Here is a 19028-nt window from a genome sequence, read left to right as displayed (position 1 = left end):
ATATATTTTACCATATTGTCGTATTACTATTATTAGTAATTAGTAAGCTATTACTGTTCCCCATGGTGAAATATAAAATACAATGCTTGAAACGGTATGGTGCCATGGGCATGAGTATGCAGATTACAGATCAGTAATTTAGAAATTCTGTTTTAAGCGTATGACAGCGCTGAATAAGAAGTCTTGATTAATTCCCGCCGGTCAATAGATTGATCACACAGTATGGGGGCGAAGCCGGCAGTGGGCTGGGGGAGAAAGAGAGGGTGTGCGAGAGAGAGAGAGAGAGAGAGAGAGAGAGACCGAGAATGCCGAGCTCCAGTCGAGAGGTCTGCCTGTAACTTGCAAACCGAAGTAACCGCCTTGGGTGCTCAGTCAGACCATTCAACGGGACTGTCCAGCGCGTGGAAGCGCCGTATAATCCCCGAGAGCGCAGCTAATTGAAAACCGTAAGGATGATTGCAACCACGCAACAAAACATGACAACGGACCTGGTAAGGACGCATTTTTTTTTATAATTTCACTTGGGCTATCTCATTTTACGTATTTTAAAGATTATCGGTTTCTGCCCAAAAGAGAAAAAACATATATTTTAAACTCTTCGTGTGTGCGCGCATGGATGTTCACTGACGCGCGTCCAACACAATTTTATTGTCACAATTGGTCGTACCATACTCCTGACTATGGTCTGCCCTACTTGTAATTTGTATTCATTGCTCTATTGGCAGTCGATTTATTGGAATAGTTACCTTGAAAACGAAACGTTCTCATTCATAGTTTCAAAGAAGCGATCAATAAGCTATTCCCTCGCATCTCAATCCAACACACCGTGCTGCAGTGTATACCGATGGATTAGGCTACTTCTCTCGGCTCAATGCAGCTTTGATTTCGAGGTTTAGTTCCATTAGATAAAATCACCAGATGTAGTTCAATATTGTAATAGGAAACATTTTTCTTCTGTAAGGTCCCGCTTTGTCACTCGAAACTTCCTTGCAGCATGTTTTTATTTTCTGCTGAACACCTGGTGAATTAGCAGCCTACATTTGCCCCGATAGTTTCATTTTGTTCATGTTAAAAAGCTTACAGAGAGACATCAGCATTAAAGGCAAATCATGGTGTGTACACGAGTCCTCACTCGCTTTTGGAGTCTTTTTTTTTTGCAAGAAGAGGAACATGTATTTATGTTTCCAGACATTGGCATGTGTTGAGCCTAACTACAGGGGTGCATCCATTATATAGAAGTGTTTGCAGGGTAGTGTACAATGAGCTTTCCTTTACTTGGCCGAACTGAAAAACAAAACAAGGATTGGACAGCCAGGAAGCACAACAAACAAATCCACGTAGTCTTGTGCATGAGCCTAGGTTATTTGTGTCTGATGATAAACATTGATAGAATTAGGCTAATATCCAAATATCCAAATTTATTGTTAAATATCCAAAATATTCAGGCAGGTAAAATACTGTATTTCCATTAGAGATTAATAAACTAAATGTCCCTGGGGGAAAAAAAACACATCTTTACTGATAAATAAATACAATTGACAGAGCTTTGCCCCCTGTGCACACATAACGTCATGTCATGTTTGCATATGTCATACAGTGTGTTTATGTAGGCCAAGGACAGCATGTCATATTGGAGACTGAGTTGCCTTGCAGATGTCGTCCTCTGTCTCTTTATGTGTATTCCCCTGGAAGCCTTTCTGGTAAAGTCTAAACAACTTTTTGTATGTCACGTGACGTTAGTGGCAGGCTCCCTCAGCAGCAGAATTGCTGACACCCAGCAAGTGTCACGGTGACTAAATGTTATTGTTGTCTGCACATTACTTTGGAAAGAGGCAGGAGAAAGACTGGAATAACACAGTTATTTCACAGCTTTATCCTGATGATGACAGTGAGCCTCCTCAAGAATACCGAGTAGATGGCTGTTTCGGTTAGAGGGTCTCGCATGCAATTTCTTTTCATAAATGAATCTAACAGGAACAATGTGTTGCTGCAGTATGCCGATATGTTTGGGTCTCCCACTCTCCTCTCCCTATTTCTGCCCATGGGCTTCAATCTACCTGGGTAATTAGTTTCTGCCTATTACATGGCTTCCTTACCATTGTGTTTTATGACCAAAAGCAATATTGCCCAGAGTAATTTGGTTCTCCATTGGTAATCAGAAAAGCTACAATATATGACAGCTCAACACACACAAGAGGAAATGTTTCTTCCCTCTCTTGTCACTGTAATCATATTCATTCTCATTTGGCATTTTTCTAATTAGTTTTTTTATTATTATTTAGACAGATCTCATCTCCCAATTACGTCTGAGAGAAGGATGAACTATAGTGCCATATATGTGCTGTGATTAGCTAGCGGTGAGGTGTCACAGCAGAGGCACATTAGCGTGTCTTTTATCGTTTGATCCCGTGTCCACCCCTGTCCTGTCAGCAGTGAGCGGCATGTCGAGTCGGGAGGGCCAGCACTGGGAGCTTTGTTGCACTCTCATTTCATTTCATCGCATCACATCCCGTCTTGGCCACACTCCTTCCTCTCTTCTCTCTCTCTTTTCCCTCTCTTTCCCCTTTCCCTCTCCACTCCACTGTATCCTCATCTCTCCGTTCCTGTCCTCTACACCTCCTCTCTCTCTCTCTCTCTCTCTCTCTCTACCCCACTCTCCTCATCCTCATACAAGGCACTGTCATCATTTTGCATGTTTTTTTTTTATGAACATCATTCATTTCTATCTATTCAACATCATGAAAACGAGATGTTGACAATATGAGTTTCATGAAGGTGTTTATATTTGTTTATATTCACCATGGGACATATCATAAATTGATGTGTTTCCCTGAAATCAAAATTGCCATAATGGTTGTTGCTACACTGAGAAGAGCAGTCATCAATCCCAATGTTGCCAGCCAACAGTGCGTGTCCCACCCTTTTGTTATTCTGTAGTCTGGTTAGACTACAGCATCATTCCCCCACCTCCCTGCACCAGTGCCTCAGTACATCCCTGTTTCTTTATCTCCACAGTCAGCAGCTCTGCTCCTTAATGTACACTCTCCCTTCAGTTTCTCTTGAACTTAAATACACCCATATTGATTGTTACCTCTGTCACAGAATAGCTTTCTTGAGTTTGATAAATGTTGATGAATTCAAGCAGTTTGTTGTGCCTTCATTACTTATAGACGTCAGGAGATGCTGATCAGTGCTTGCAGACCATTTTCAGAGGCATTTTATGTGGCGTTTGTGTTGTACACTCTGCGCTCCACAGGGTGAGAGTCTCATCGGATCATATGGGCCATTGTGTTGAGATTAGTTCGGGTGTGCCTCTCTCTGTGTTCCTCCTTCTACTGCAGCCCAGCTCCAAAGTCTTACCAGGCAGCCCGATTTAGAAACAACCCCGTATAAGCCAACACACCCTCTGAGGACAGACCACGCAGCCATAAATGTGTGGCATGCATGGTGATAGATTTCCTCCACTTTTTAATCATTTGTTGAGAGGCAAAGCCACTATACCTTGCCTTGCGTCTGTGCAGAAGCACAGGGAAGTCTTTCCAAGCTAGGAGAACATCATGCAGACAGTGCAGTATTCTGATTGATGACACTGAATGAAATCTGCTGAGAGCATGATGCTCGATATACTGTTACCTTCTGAATACTGTATGAGGGGAGACTTTTGGAAGATTCAAAAGTACCACTTTCTTACGCCTGAGCAACTCTGAACAGGTTGTCTTGAGAAATATAGTGCCTTTTACTTGGACTTGTACACAGTGCTGTTTAAAATGGAGAAATTGTCATGCGTCATGAACAGTGAAATTGTTTCTTTGATCACTTTGTGTAAATGTGAGAACCTGTAGATGTAAACTGAGCAACAGTAACATCTGCAATCTAAACTGCATGTGTCCATGTGGTAGCTCCTTGGCTCTATACTGGCCTTTTAAGAACTTTACATTTAATTTCAGTGTTATTGTTACATTCACTGATCTTTTGTGACTTCGTCTTTTATATCATGTTGGGAAAAGCTGCACTTACTGCATGTAATAGTGATTTGAAGCAGTGAATTCATTAGACATGCGCATAAAATAGATCTAAACATTTTTTGAGTCACAAAGGGAAAATCTGTGCTGGATACAGCATGCGCTGAGTCTGACGCACATTCGGATACTGTTCTCTTGGTCAAGCACAGGAAGCTTGCAGTCATCTGCTTCCCTTCATATTACTCACCATGCTCATAACAGTGAAGGCTATTTCACTTGGGTTCTAAAGTACTGCATACCGGCCAAGTTTCTAGATTAGAAAGTGGTGCCATAAGCAACTAACCTCCACTTAATCCCCCATTTTTTTACCACTGCCAAATGCCAAAGCGTGTTTCTGGCCATTCAGTGCTTTCTCAGTTGAATGGCCGCCTCCTGCAACCCACTGTGGTGCCTATGTTGTCTTTACCCTTATAAAGATTTAATGACTGTCCATCATGTGACGCTGGTCAGTAGCAGTGCTTTACCTAAGTGAAGCAGGCCTGCTAAAGATGGATAAAACGGTGAGATGAACGTTTAGCTACAGCAGAAGTGACGTAATGCAATCATGCCTCATGTACCAGAGTGACTGCATATTGTATGTAAGAATGCGTTCTCATGACAAGTAAAAGGCAGTGTCAGCGAGCAAACAGAGAGAGAGAGATAGAGAGAGGGAGAGAATGAAAGAGAGGTGGGTTGGGAGAGAGAGAAAGAAAGAAAGAAAGAAAGAAAGAAAGAAAGAAAGAGAGAGAGAGAGAAAGGGCGGGGAGAGAGAGAGGAAGTGAATTTGACTGGAGAAGAGTAGAGGAGCAGAGGAGGGTTTTGCGGGGGATGGCAGGCAGGATGGCACTGATGCCACCTGTGTGCTATGTGTGTGTGTGTGTGTGTGTGTGTGTGTGTGTGTGTGTGTGTGTGTGTGTGTGTGTGTGCTGTGTGTGTGTGTCTGTGTGTGTGTGTGTGTGTGTGTGTGCTGCTTGTGTGTGTGTGTGTGTGTGTGTGTGTGTGTGTGTGTGTGTGCTGCTGTGTGTGTGTGTGTGTGTGTGTGTGTGTGTGTGCTGCTTGTGTGTGGTGTGTGTGTGTGTGTGTGTGCTGCTTGTGTGTGTGTGTGTGTGTGTGTGTGTGTGTGCTGCTTGTGTGTGTGTGTGTGTGTGAGTGTGTGTGTGTGTGTGTGTGTGTGTGATGCTTGTGTGTGTGTGTGTGTGTGTGTGTGTGTGTGTGTGTGTGTGTGTGTGTGCTGCTTGTGTGTGTACAGTATGCTGTTCATGCTAGGTGGGAAGTCAGAAGCCAGCAGCAGCAGCAGCAGGGTTGCTCATGACACAGGAAGCTGGGGCTGCATGGCAGTGGTAACAAGGAGACGGCGAAGGATGCATCCAGCAGCCCCCTCACACACACACACACATACACACACACCCCTGGTGTGTGTTCTCTGTCCCCACTGGGGAGGGTGCAGCGTCTCAGAGAAGCCCTTTTTCACACCATAAGCACCGCGGATAATTTAGTTGGACGACCCGCACCACTGGCCCCCATTGCCTTTGGCAGAAGAAAGCCGAGCATATGTTGAGAGGAGTAATGTGCCCGCACAGCAATATGCCGGTGGGTCTCGCTGGCCTCAAGGTCATCCCTCACCACTCGGTTGTAATGTGTCCTTGTTAAAATACAATTACAGGCACAGAAAAGCAGCCATCTACACACAACCGGTGGTGAATTTGAATGAGATGACAACGATTTTTGGTTTCATCGCTATATCTGCAGTGCGGATGATAGAGTCAGTTTGAATTACTTCTGTTCCTTCCTTTGAATTTCTCACTCCTGTCTCTGAGGTCCGATCAGACCGAGTTTGCATCACATTTATTGATGTCTACCTCAGTGGTGAGACCACGCAATGAGGATATGAAAGAAACAGTATCGTGGGATGCATACATTTACGGCATTAGGAGGGCTGTCGCTTATTATGTCACTTTAATCTTTACATCTCTACAGTTTTACTTTCTCAGGACTGAATGTCCTAAAGGAAAGCAAAAACCTGATCATCAAAGCAAAAAAACTGATCATTCCTCAGGAGGGAACACAAGGGCTGTGCTCTTTCATTTATCAACCCTGAATAACATCACCACGTGAACACCCTGTCCTGTCAAACTAAGCCTTCACTTCACAGCACGGAACCAACACAGGTCAGCAAATACCCCTCCAGCAAATCGAGTTAAAACTGCAACTCGCCTAATGGGCGCCATTTTCAGCCACCAAGACAAATTGGCAAGACTGCAAATTTAGTGATGAAATATATGTTAACCCTTGTGTTATCCTCAAATCTTACCGACACTCTTTATCCTTGGGGTCAATTTGACCCCAGCTAAATAAACCCTCAGAAAAGGACTATAATTCATATTGTTGAAGAGTGTAATAACCACCATCAAAAGCCCTACAAAACAATCCCACCCCCCCACACCCCTTTATGAACCTTGGAACCCTGGCTGGCAATATTGCCCATCCAGTGTCAGCAGCCCAAAGGCTTGCTGTTGCTTCCCCTTTTGACTTATACAGTCCTGACAAAATGACTTATATGTAATATGTACTTGTGTATGTAATAATGATAATAACAATATGTTCTCATACTATTCAAATAATAATATCCATAATGTGTCAAATATTCATGTATCCTATGTTTCATACAGCTGGGGTCAAACTGACCCCAAGGAACATCAATGTACAAAATATTTGTACAGGACATTGAAAACAAATTATTGTAAAAATGTCATGGTAACTCTGTTGTACCCTTCAATTGAGGAAAAGTCATGAAACATGAAGCAAAAAAAAAAAGAAAAGTGAACCATATATTTTATGATGTTAAACATTGCTTGGGGTCAAATTGACCCCAAGGATAACATGAGGGTTAATCTGCAATTGTGTCACTAGATCAATGGCAGTCAGTCACTTAACCCTTAAAGGTGTAGGTTTTTGAATGTTCTAAGTTCCGCAACAATTGAAGGTTCTAAAATTCTATGTTGAATTCAATGAACCCAGATATTCTTTAGAACGTTCATTTCCCAACATTCCCGTCACACCGGTGTGACGGTACTCCTTTTAAGGGTTAATCAAGACATTGTAAACCGCTCTGGCCTCTCAGGCGGATGTGCTTATCAATGAAGCTGCTCCTTACGTCACTCTCCCAAACATCCAAGGCCTGCTCAATTACCAGGGCCTTTTTGGCTGACATGAGATGACTGCCTATGTTTTGTTTGGTTCACTAGATGTAACAAAATTATGCAAACGACAGTCAACTGAGCATGCAGGGGCTTCATTAGTTCTCCAGTTGGGCTCTGGATGATTTATCGTGTGTGTTTTTTTTTACAACCACCAAGGCAGGAGACGGAGTGTAGGAGGGCCCCCCTGAGACTAATTTATGAATCGTGTGGAACAAATGTAGTGCTTATACTTGTGTCCCGAGGCTCGTATTGGCAACTACTATATGTTACTGGCCCTGCAAGTTGAAACAGTCATTGTGCATGAATAGCATTAATATTGTAATCTCGATCGTAATCTCATAATCTCGTTTTGCACAAGCCATAGTCATACCTTCTCAATAAGGACGCCTGTGTGTGCACCTGAGATGTTTTGGCTGCCATGTGTTCTACGTATGTGTCATTTTTCTCAGAGCCTGGATGCTCTCCAAACGCATGTCACTGTGAATAACACTGCTGGCTTTTTTTCCGCTCCCCATCCCACTTATAGATGTTTCCCTGCTGGAATTGCTTCTTGAGCTCTCAGCATCGACCCCCCCCCCCCCCGCCCCCGCCCTCCACTGTGTTGTTGCAAGGCTTCTAGTTCTGCATGACTGTTGTGCTCTGTATGATATCTCGCACGTAGCTGAAGTTTGACACCTGCAGACAGGCCTCTCTCCCCTCTTGCTGGGGCTGTTGTGGACGAGGGGAGAGGGCACCCACTCTCGGGCAGCTCTGCAATGCAGGAGCGCCTCGCTGACTGACACTTTCATTAGGTCCTTGTGCCGCCAGACCCTGTTGTGAGCGTGTGCGCCACTAATGAGAAATATGCTTGCCTTTAAGGCTTTGCATTTCATTGATTCCATTTCTTGTGACATTGGACGTGTGTGTGTGTGTGTGTGTGTGTGTGTGTGTGTGTGTGTGTGTGTGTGTGTTTGCCTGTATGTGTGTGTGTGCATGTGTGTCTGTGCCTGTATGTGTGCATGCGTGTGTGTGTGTGTGTGTATGTGTGTGTGTGTGTGTGTTCAAGGAGTTGTGTATTTTGCCCCACCTGTCATATATTCAGGTCACACTCAGGTTAGCTCAGGAAGGGATTTTCTTTCCTCCCTCCCTGCTCATTCCCTCTCAAAACCCTCCAACATTACCCCTCCCCCCCAAACTCCACTCGCAACCATCCTGCTGATGTCTCATTAGCAAGTTTGAAGTTTATGAAACTCTGTCTCATTTTACGCTGGTGCCCCTTCCGTTCTAGCAACTAAGAAATCTTAATTGGAAGCGTAGTCTAATTTCTTGGCTCAGGGGGAATCCAGTCTGCTACAGGCATCCATTATGGGACACTATCTTCCAGTTCTCTCTGCAACTGATGGCTCACAAAGCCTAATTAGGGGGACGTCTTCAAAAACGTAAACAGGCTCTACGTGTAGTCAACAGCAGGGCTAATTGAGTTTATAGAGCCGCTACAGCTGCCTCTGCTAATACCTAGGCCACTTGTAGACTATAGAGACAGTGGAGTGCTTAAAGTGATGCTGTCTTTAACTTCAGGGGAAACGAAACTGTGAGATAAGACGCCATAAAATGGAGCACTGTTACTGATGGGGAGAGTTGGCTGCTCTCTCTCTTTTTCTCTCTCTCTCTCTCTCTGGGTCTGGGAGTGTGGGATGAGGGGAGAAACATTGTGTTTTGGATGTCTCCGCTGACGCGGCTGACAGCAGTTTTAATTTGAGCATGTTATGAAGCCTGGGCCAAGGAGATCTATGAAAGATGAGAACTTGGCTGCCACCCAATTTGGCAACCAGACAAGCTATAGAATTTTATATTAATATTTTTAAGCTTGTCCTAGATGGGAAAAGTTACTTTTAAAAAAACTGGAAAATTAAGGCAAGATTTAATCCGACAATTTTTTTTTGGACTAAGGAACCACACGCATATTTGGATATTAGAAAGATCTTGTGTTAGTTTTGTTGAGCACTGCTCTTTGATCAGACCGAGTGTAGTTTATTAAATGTACTCATCAGTTGTGTGCACCAACTCTGCTGCTGTTTTATTTGGAAACGCTTTGTTATAACACTATAGCGGGACTGTGATGTATGAACCGTACTGTCCTGCAGCAGGGATTTGGGCAACGACAAAAAAAACACGCATCCATAGAGTCTCAGCCCTCCCATATCAGAATTTAGACCTGCTCTCATGTCGCAGGCCACAGTAATCATGATCGATTTGGCCTGTGGGAAGCCGCATCTGACGCATGCTCTCCAGTGGAGTGGACCTTTGCCGAATGGCTGCCTATGCTTGCGTGTCTCCAGCCCGATGGACTCTCCCTTGCGGCTCATGGCCCATGGAGGGCAGTCACGCGGGGACAGCTGGTGATGCATGGTCAGCCCAGCAGAATGACAATCTGTCAGGCAGCAGGCTGGATGGATGGCTCCCCCAGCCCACTCTCCACCCCACACACACACACACACACACACACACACACACACACACACACACTCACTCTCTCTCCTTTTCTCTCTCACCTTCTCTATCTCTCTATCTCTCCTTTTTTCTCTCTCGTCTCGTGTCGTCTCTAACTCTTTCACACACACATACACACACACACACTGAGCCTCCATCTCCGGCCACCCAGGGAGAAGGTGAAAGGGGACGTCCATTTCTCAAAGGCCCTCTCAGAGGATACGGCCCCTGTCCCCTCCCACCCACCCCCCCACTCCACGGGCCCCAAAGGATCCTGATGAGGGCTGCACTTTACGCACACACTCCATGATGGACCTCGAGCGCAGCTTCCACTCGCGCTCTTCATCATTCTGAGTGGCCGGGCAGTGGCGCTCGATGGTGATGAATATGCTGCCCTGAGTGTTGCCTGTGAATGATAGGCTCTCCTGTGGTGGACACCGGTGGACAGGGGTGGGATGTTCACTGTTGCCAAATGGCTGTCCTGAGGGCTGCCTCACATCCTGCTTCGACTCTGCAAAGCTTTATGCATGTTTATTGAACATGCGTCCACTGTGCGGTCACCTGTTGCCTTTGTGCACGAGTGCTCTTGCTTGAAGCAGAGCGATGGAAGTGGCAGTGGATTGAGTGCGTGCTGGCTGGCTGGTGGATAGTGGATCTCAGGTCACTCTCGCAGACGTTGGCCCTGCTTCATCGTCCATCATCACCTGTCGTCCATTAACGCTGCTACAGATGTAATGAAGTGGCAACACGGGGGAAATTACGCGCAAATGAACAGATATCAATCACGCGCAATTAAACCATTGTCATGTCACTTTTTTCTCTCGCCTGCTACTTCTGGGAGCAGCCGCCCGCATGTCTCAATCACCCAGATCTGCGTCCAGGCTGGGAGAGCCAGTCGCTTCCCTGGAGGCTCCCTGCTCTGATACACATGTCTCTGTCTCCACAGCGGGCCCCACTGTGAGCTCAGGAAATGAAGCTGCGCTAATGTACTCTCCCTCAGCTGTGCTGTCTCCCGAGTGTGTGTGTGTGTGTGTGTGTGTGTGTGTGTGTGTGTGTGTATTTGTCTGTGAGTTTGTGCTTGGGTGGTTTGTGTGTGTATGTTTGTGTCTGAGAGTGTGTGTGTGTGTGTGTGTGTGTGTGTGTGTGAGTGTGTGCGCGCGCACACGTGTGTGTCTATGAAAGTGTGTGTGTTTCTTTCTGTCTATTTTAATGTCTGACTGAATTTCTCACTCTTTTTGTCCTGGGCAGGACCTGGGGGGCTCAGGTGGACCTCCACGGAACTGGAAAGGAATCGGCATTGCCATGGTGGTGATCCTGGGCGTCATGTCTCTGGTCCTCCTCGCTGTGGTCCTTCTCACACCTGGTAAGGCAGAGGGAGTGTGTGTGTGTGTGTGTGTGTGTGTGTGTGTGTGTGTGTGTGTGTGTGTGTGTGTGTGTGTGTGTGTGTGTGTGTGTGTGTGTGTGTCTGTGTTGGGGGCAGTATTTGGGGAGAGATTTAAAGGGAAAGGGAGAGAGAGAAGGAGAGAGAGAGAGAGAGAGAGAGAAGTGGAACTAGAGGAAGGCTGGAATGCGGTGAAACAATTGGATTTAAGAAAAAGTGTTTGAAGAGGGATGGGAAAGAAATTGAAATGCAGGAGCAGCGTAGGAGCCCAGAGAAGTGGTGATGGGGAAGAGAGGGGTGGAGGAGGAGAGGGGGAGATGAGATGGTTGTTTTGAGGGAGACAGGAGGAGGGGCAGAGAGGGAGCTGGAAAGGTTGTTTGACAGCAAGAGGGGTAGCTGGGGGGTTGTTTGAGGGCAAGCCAGAGGCAGAGAGAGAGAGAGAAAGAGAGAGAGAGAGAGAGAGGAGAGAGAGAAGAGAGAGAGAGAGAGAGAGAGAGAGAGAGAGAGAGAGAGAGAGAGAGGTAATACTTTACTTGATGGGTGAGTTCATAACACATTCATAGCAGCTGTCATAAACTGTACATAAAGCATTCATGACTGTTTCATGAGACATGACTCAACATTCATACTAAACCTTTTATGAATGTGGAAGACAGAACGATGACAACTTGTCAAAATAAAAGTCCAACAATCGCAAAGCAGCATTGCTGTTTTTCTCTCCAGCCTTTGTAAATATTTCATAAATATCTTATGAAGTCTACATCGAATGTCACTTCTATACAAGTTGTGAAGTATTCATAATCACTGATTTTTTTTTTTTTTTTTATCAGAGAATGTAAATAAAAGGGGGAGGGAAAGAAGGGGATGCTATTTATATTACTACTACTACTACTACTAATAATAATAATAACAATAATAGTTTCAGCTACCCTCCCCTGCCCAGTGTTCGATGATATGTGTATCTGTTGATGAAGTGTGTTATGATCGTGTGGAGATGGAACTCAGGCAAAGAGGGTCAGGACTGTAAGTAGGTGATAAAGCGAGGAGAGGTTGTATCCTGAGTATTGATTAAGTTTGTAGTTGATAGGTTTTCTAATGATATATAGTCTGTTAACAAGTTTTTCCAATGAGTGATGTGAGATGTGATAATCACTGAATTTAACACTGGGAGGTAAACTAGCCTACATTCAGCTGACCCGTATTTGTGTAACCTGGAACGGTTGGACATTCCCAGTAGCAAAAGATCTGCAAAGGTATCATAAAACAAATACATTTTTATGAAACAAAAATTATTTGCTTGACCATGTTCTGTCTTTTTGGCACTGGAGTAGCCCATTGACTCAGATGTGACGTGATCAGGTAAGAGGTTAGGAACAAAAACGGCAATGCTGCTTTGCAATTGTTGGACTTTTATTTTGACACATTTTTGTCGTTCTGTCTTCCACATTCATGAAAGGTTTGGTATGAATGTTGAGTCATGTTTAATGAAACAGTCATGAATGCTTTTTGTGCAGTTTATGACAGCTGCTATGAATGTGTTATGAACTCACCCGTCAAGTAAAGTGTTACCGAGAGGGAGAGAGAGGACCGGTTCAGTGTACACAGAAGAGCATAAAACCTTTCAGACACCACAGTCAAACATGCACACCACACCACAGACATCACATTCATCACGCCTAATCCATACCGCCAGCTGGGCTTTGGGCTATGAATACAAATACATACATTACAAATACAATTCACAAAAACGACTTATTTGTTTGTTTCTCATGCTTTACATTTTCATTTCAGATGAGTCGCACCTCTTCCTGCAGTCCCCCCTCACAGTGGAGGACATTGAGAGTCGTGGGTTTAAAGTTCATGACCCCTGTGTGAGCTGGCTGAACGGTCAGTGTTCCGAGGAGTGTGCAGTGTCTTGATCAATGGCCGACACCAATTTGTGCGACAATCATGCCAAGCCATTATCGTCTGTTTTGGCAACCTCTCTGTTGCCCCTAATTTGTTTGGGGTGAATGATAATGGCTGACTCTTGGAAAAGCCTTTACTTGGCACTCTGAACGCTCTGTATACCAGATACTTATGAATGGTTTGTTCATACAGTAGGCAGTGTATTATTCATATTAGATCTTTGAGGCAAATAATGTTTGGCCAGGTAAATTTTACATACATTTTATGTACAGATACATTTTAACACTTGCACATAAATGTCACACTTCCTCACAGCAAAAGATTTTTTTTGTCCTTCAGATCAGTAACTCATAAGAAATGGCTTACACAGCAATTGCTTTGAAATTGATTCCGACTCCTGTAGGTGACACCCATTGACCTTTGCCCTCCATTACAGAGAATGAGGTGGTTCTACGAACCAGGGAGGGTCAGGTGTTGACCTACGGCCTGCAGTCCAACTTCACGTCCACCCTACTGGACAACAGCACACTTGTGAGTACACGGGCACATAACATGGGGCTTCTGTCATTCTCTGAAGATGGGTAAGAAGATTGGGGCAGCAGCACCGGTGCATATTGATTTAGTCATACTGGCCGTCAGCTGGACAAATGGACCGGTCAATAGTGTCCTGCCCCGAGCTGCCGGCAGAATATGGAGTGCTTGTTAAACACTCTGCGGATAGGAAGAGGGGATCATCCACAGCGAGGGGCAAAAAGGGGGAGAGAGAGAGAGAGAGCATCATCTCTTTCTTTCATCCCCCTCCTTTCCTCGTTCCCTTTCTCTCCTCTCCTCGACTGCCACCACCACCACCACCACCACCACGTCACCACCGTCACCACCGTCACCAATGCTGCCACATGTGCCCTGCCGCTGTTCCTGTTCGCCCCCACTAGCATATGGCTTCAAAGAGATTCCCAAACGGGGCTCGTCTTTGAATTGCGCACGACTGTCACTCGGAGAGCTTTATGTGGGTCATCGCCTGGGAGCCGAGCGCGAGCACGAGCGTTCCTGTTCTCTCCAAACGAGGCGGAGGATTTCGGGGTCTTGCCTCGCTCACTCACAGCTGCTCCCTTTTTATTGTCACACGTTATTGTATCGCTCCTCTCCTAGAAAAAAACCTCCCAGGCACCAAACTGAACTGTCACACCTCATCTCCCCACTTTTAATCTCAAAAGAACTGAGACACATTAGAGTGAGAGAGGACGCTGTTGCAATGCTCTGCTGAGTTTCTGCTGTACTGTATGTGGGTGTGGAAGAACAGTGAGACATCAAAGCATTCACACACGTGTTGTTGTCTTTATCTCAGAATCCTGAAGGTATGAAGTTCAACGTGTCTGCAGATAAGAGGTTCATTCTGCTGGCATATAACATCCGTCAGGTGAGTAGCATTTACCACTAAGACAACCAACAAAGCATACCCTCATCCCAAATCTCAACTCTAGTGACATCCTCATGTGTTCTATGCCATCAGAACTGTCATCTCCTTGGGAATAGAGAGTTTTTATAATCTCGAATTTATATGTACTTTGCAAAACAAACTCTGATATTGTCCTCATTGTCTTTGAAGTCACCACATTGTTGCATGGAGCCTATTTATATGCCAGCCCTGATGAAAGTCCTTTATTCTGCAAACTAGACTAAAGCACAGTGTCCCTCTATTATACATTGCACTGGTGTTAATTCAATTGAAATACGGACGCCCCCTCACACACCGCGGGACGCCAGCCAAGGGATCAGAGAGGGAGTTGGGGCGCTCCGCTGCGTTCCGCTGCTCTCCGCTGCTCTCGACTGCTCTCCGCTGCTCTCCACTCTTCTCCTGCGGCTAAGCGAGTCTGGTGGTGTGCAGATAGTGCGGTGATGATCGGGCCACAGAGGCGGCCGGGCTCTTTAATCCCTGTCCCAGGACGCGGGTGGAGCGGCCAACGTGGCCGACGCGGGGGCAGAAGTTTGGCCCGATGTAACGCTGCCGCTGTGCAGAGGCTGCCTCTGCAGCATGCCGGAGTGGCGCCACACGCTTCGGAGGAGGATCAGGCAGAGACGTGTGCATATTGAATATTTATAGGGAGTGGATGGATGTGGTGGGGGCTGGTTGGGGGTTGTGGAGGCCTGGTCGGTTTGATGTAGAACAAATAGGTGGAGAGAGGAGGAGGAGATGTGGGAGTTAGCGTGGGGAGTACGAGGCAGTGGGAATGAAGTCGATCTGATGCGTCTGCACAGCATTTTAATGAGGCTGAAATAAAGAGGGTGAGAGAGAGAGAGAGGATGAGAGAGAGAGAGAGAGAGAGAGAGAGACTCATATGAAAGAATGGCAAGAGGAACTGACATAGAGTAAAGGTTGTTGAGAAAAAGACAAAGTAAGAGAGACTGAGAGAGTGTGACAGGCTGAGAAAGTGGCTGGGGGAGGATGTGGCGTTCAGGGAAGGAGTGAGAGAAAGTGTGGGAGATTGAGCTTGAACAGGACGGATCCCTTCCAGGTGGTCTAAAGACCAGTGTGTCATGGCCACCACATACACAAAATAATAAGAGAAGCATCTCTCTCTCTCTCTCTCTCTGTCTCTCTCTCTCTCTATCTATCTGTCTCTCTCTTACTTTTCTGTTGTATCACAGTGTATTTTGCTGAGGGCTTATCCCTAGCCTGACCCTCTGCCTGTGCAAATAACTGCGTGCGTAATAGATTTGGCTCCTCAGGGAGAGAGTAGAAGTCTAAAGCAACAGTAATGGGGACTTGCAGGGAGACGGCGAATGAGTGGAGGATCCCTAGGATCAGTTCAGCCTTATTAAACAGCCCTCTGATATATTACTCCGGTCGGTCACAGTCAGGGTTCACCATGTTCCGTGGGTGCGGCATTCCATCACTAGAATACTGATGTATGGTGCAATACCCACCTACGGTTCTCATAGGTATTTAATGTGACGTTTAAGGCATATTCAAGTCTTGTGAGCATCTCTCTTAGGTGTGCTAGTCACGGTTCTGATGCAGGCAATATGGATGAAGAGACACCGGATACAGTCAGCCAATGGGGACACTCACAGTTCCACGACACCAGACACATTGAAAGATCTATCTGTGTATTAGGAGCATGGTGTTGTGATTGACTATACATTAGTGTCTGCCCATCCACTCCTTCCACATTTGCCCATCCACTCCCTCCACATTTGACCCACTGAGAGAAAGATTGTTGGGGGTTGAATGTGTCTGATGGTTGCACTGATAGTGGAGACATTGCAGTGAATGCTTCTGAGAGTGTGTGGGTGCTCTCTCTTATAATAATGCCACAAATCCTCCCTGCACTTTGTAAGAAGACTGTTTGGGTGTGCAATTCCAAGAATTCTTCCAAGAATAAGAATTCTCTCTGTCTTTTTCATTCTCTGTATCTCTCTATATATATACTGTATATCTATATTTCTCTTTCTGTTTGAGTCTCTGTTAAACCAACACGAACACACACACACACACACACACACACACACACACACACACACACACACACACACATGCATACGTACATGCACAAGCACGCACGCACGCACGCACACACACACACACACACAGACATTCAAGCTCTTCCTCCCTGTGTCTTTTTTGTGTAGATTTGTAGATCTTTGAAATAAATCATGGGAATGTATGTGTGTTTAGACTTATCGTCAGTACACGCAGTGTGTCAACAGTTCTTTACATCCTGTTGATAGAGCTTGAAGCTCAAAGCTGAATGTTGAGGGATTGTATGTGTGTGTGTGTGTGTGCGCGCGTGTGTGTGTGTGTGTGTGTGTGTGTGTGTGTGCGCGTGTGCGTGTGCGTGTATGTGTGTGTGTGTGTGGGTGTGTGTGTGTGTGCGTGTGTCAGTTTTCATGCTTTCTCTGAGCTCAGTTCCCCCATGTCATCTGTATGCAGCTGGCGTAAGTGAGTGGCTGTGTTCCATTCCCTAAGAGGTGTTCTAAGCTGTGCCATTTTCCACACTCCTAATCTAGATGTGCGTTTATGTGTCTGACTATGTGTGCTTGAATCTATAAGCACGCGCAGGTCCACCCCCAGCCCTTCCTCTCGTTCTCCTCTGCTCCCTCTCTTTTTTCTACTCCTTTATCTCCAAGGACTTTCTGCTGACTCCTGCAGTTTGCTGTGATCACAGGGAGCGTTATTGAAGGAGGGGATCTGAGCGAGTGTGGCAAGGATTGAGAAGGAGAGGAAAAAGGAGAGAGAGAGTGAGAGAGGGAGAGAGGGAGAGGGAGTGAGAGAGAGAGAGGGGGAGAGAGAGAGGGAGAGAGAGAGAGCGAGGCGATGACAGTGGGGGTGGGGGGTTGTGGCAGTGCAGGGAGAGGGGATAAAAAACGATGCGATATCTTCAGTCGGCCTCAGATCACCCACATCACCCTGGTCTATCGAAATCAATCATAGCATGGCATGAGAAGGGGAGAAGGGAGCTGAGGACACAGATACATACAGTTAGAAGAAACTGCACAAGAGAGAGGGAGAGAGAAGAGAGGAATAGAGAGGGAGGTCTGAGGAGCAGAGAAATAGAGTGAGAGAAATAGAGTGAGAGAGAGAGAAGAGAAAAATAAAGAGATGTGTGTCTGAGGAGAGGAGAGGAGAGGAGCGGAGCGGAGAGGAGAGGAGCAGAGCGGAGAGGAGAGGAGAGGAGAGGAGCGGAGCGGAGAGGAGAGGAGAGGAGCGGCGCGATGCGTAGAGATGGAGGGAGGTCGTGATGGAAGGAAAGGAATAGGCGGCCCATGTATAAAACTGAAAAGCCTGATCGTGTACAGCCTGGGGGTGAACAGCGCTTTAAGAGCAGTGTGGCCAGAGCTGCAGGAACACAGTGGCCGTCCAGGCCAGCACCAAGCAGCACGCCTCTCTACCTCCATTTCTACCTCTCTCTCTCTCTTCCTCTCTCCCTCTCTTCTCTCTCTCTCTCTCTCTCTCTCTCTCTCTCTCTCTCTCTGTTTCTTTTGCTCAAACCCCCAACCTCATTTGCACAGGCAGAGGGACGTGTCAGACACAATGAGCGTTAGGAACGTGTCCTTCCTGCAGTAATGCCTCTCTCATCAGCAGCCACCGTGAAAATACCCAGTTCCAGCTGAACGTTCCACAGTGGATGGCTTCAGACTTTATTAACCTGGCAAACACCAGATAAACAAGCACAAACACACACACACAGAAGCACATTAATGAATTTCATTTCATAATGCTCATCATTTTTTCATTGTTGCTTTTTATCTGTTTTGCAAGTTGCTTTAGATACAAGTGTCTGCTAAACACATTAAGTGTAAACAAACATACCCACACACACACACACACACACACACACACACACACACTCCTCTGTCTCCCCCTTCCCCCCGTACAGACTCTACTAAAGCTGGATTCTGTGAATTCCTTGAGAGGATTAAAGGCTGTGGTATGCAGACCACCTGCAGGTTAATTTGTAGCCATAGCGTTATGAGCAGGAGTAGGCTGATATAGAAATAGTGTTGACTCTGCAACTGAGGCCCGTGGGGTGGTGGGAGGTAGTAGTGGTGGTAGTGAGGTATGTGTGTGTGTGTGTGTGTGTGTGTGTGTGTGTGTGTGTGTGTGTGTGTGTGTGTGTGTGTGTGTGTGTGTGTGTGTGTGTGTGTGCGGTGCGAGTGAATGAATGTATGCACGTTCAGCAATGAGAATAGATGAGAGGGGAGAGCGTCCTTGCGGGGGCAGGAGAGTGTGGTTCAATATTGTATTATCGAGTGCATCATTACTGCCCAACGGAATGGGATCGCAGTCACTTTGATGCAGGGCCTCCCGTTCGCCCGGCCCGGCTCCCCCGCTCTGTTTACAGGAGCGTTCCTCGCTGCGCTTACTCTCCTCCAAACCGTTACCACGGAAGCTGGAGACAAGCTGCGCTCCCCGACAGGAGCGAGGGGGAAGGATTTATGACTCATGCACAGGGAGCTACTGTGTTACAGGCCCCCCCCATCCCTTACCATACATACACACACACACACACACACAGCACACACACACACACAGCACACACACAGCACACACACACACACACAGCACAC

The 19028-nt window shown here is 46.2% G+C and overlaps 1 protein-coding gene across 1 annotated transcript in view; it reads left to right on the top strand.

The window, feature by feature from the left end:
* The first annotated feature begins 299 nt into the window (after positions 1–299).
* The window catches only part of LOC125293896 (inactive dipeptidyl peptidase 10), a 37537-nt gene continuing 18808 nt past the window's right edge, over positions 300–19028 (top strand). The window contains exons 1-5 of the mRNA XM_048242111.1: positions 300–491; positions 10919–11033; positions 12843–12938; positions 13396–13490; positions 14305–14376. Of these exons, the coding sequence (XP_048098068.1) occupies positions 453–491; positions 10919–11033; positions 12843–12938; positions 13396–13490; positions 14305–14376 (417 nt within the window). The 5' untranslated portion in view covers positions 300–452. The remainder of the gene's footprint in view (positions 492–10918; positions 11034–12842; positions 12939–13395; positions 13491–14304; positions 14377–19028) is intronic.

This window comes from Alosa alosa, chromosome 4 (genome assembly GCF_017589495.1).
Source record: "Alosa alosa isolate M-15738 ecotype Scorff River chromosome 4, AALO_Geno_1.1, whole genome shotgun sequence".
Classification (NCBI taxonomy): Eukaryota; Metazoa; Chordata; class Actinopteri; order Clupeiformes; family Clupeidae; genus Alosa; species Alosa alosa.
This window is presented reverse-complemented; position numbering and strand designations above follow the sequence as displayed.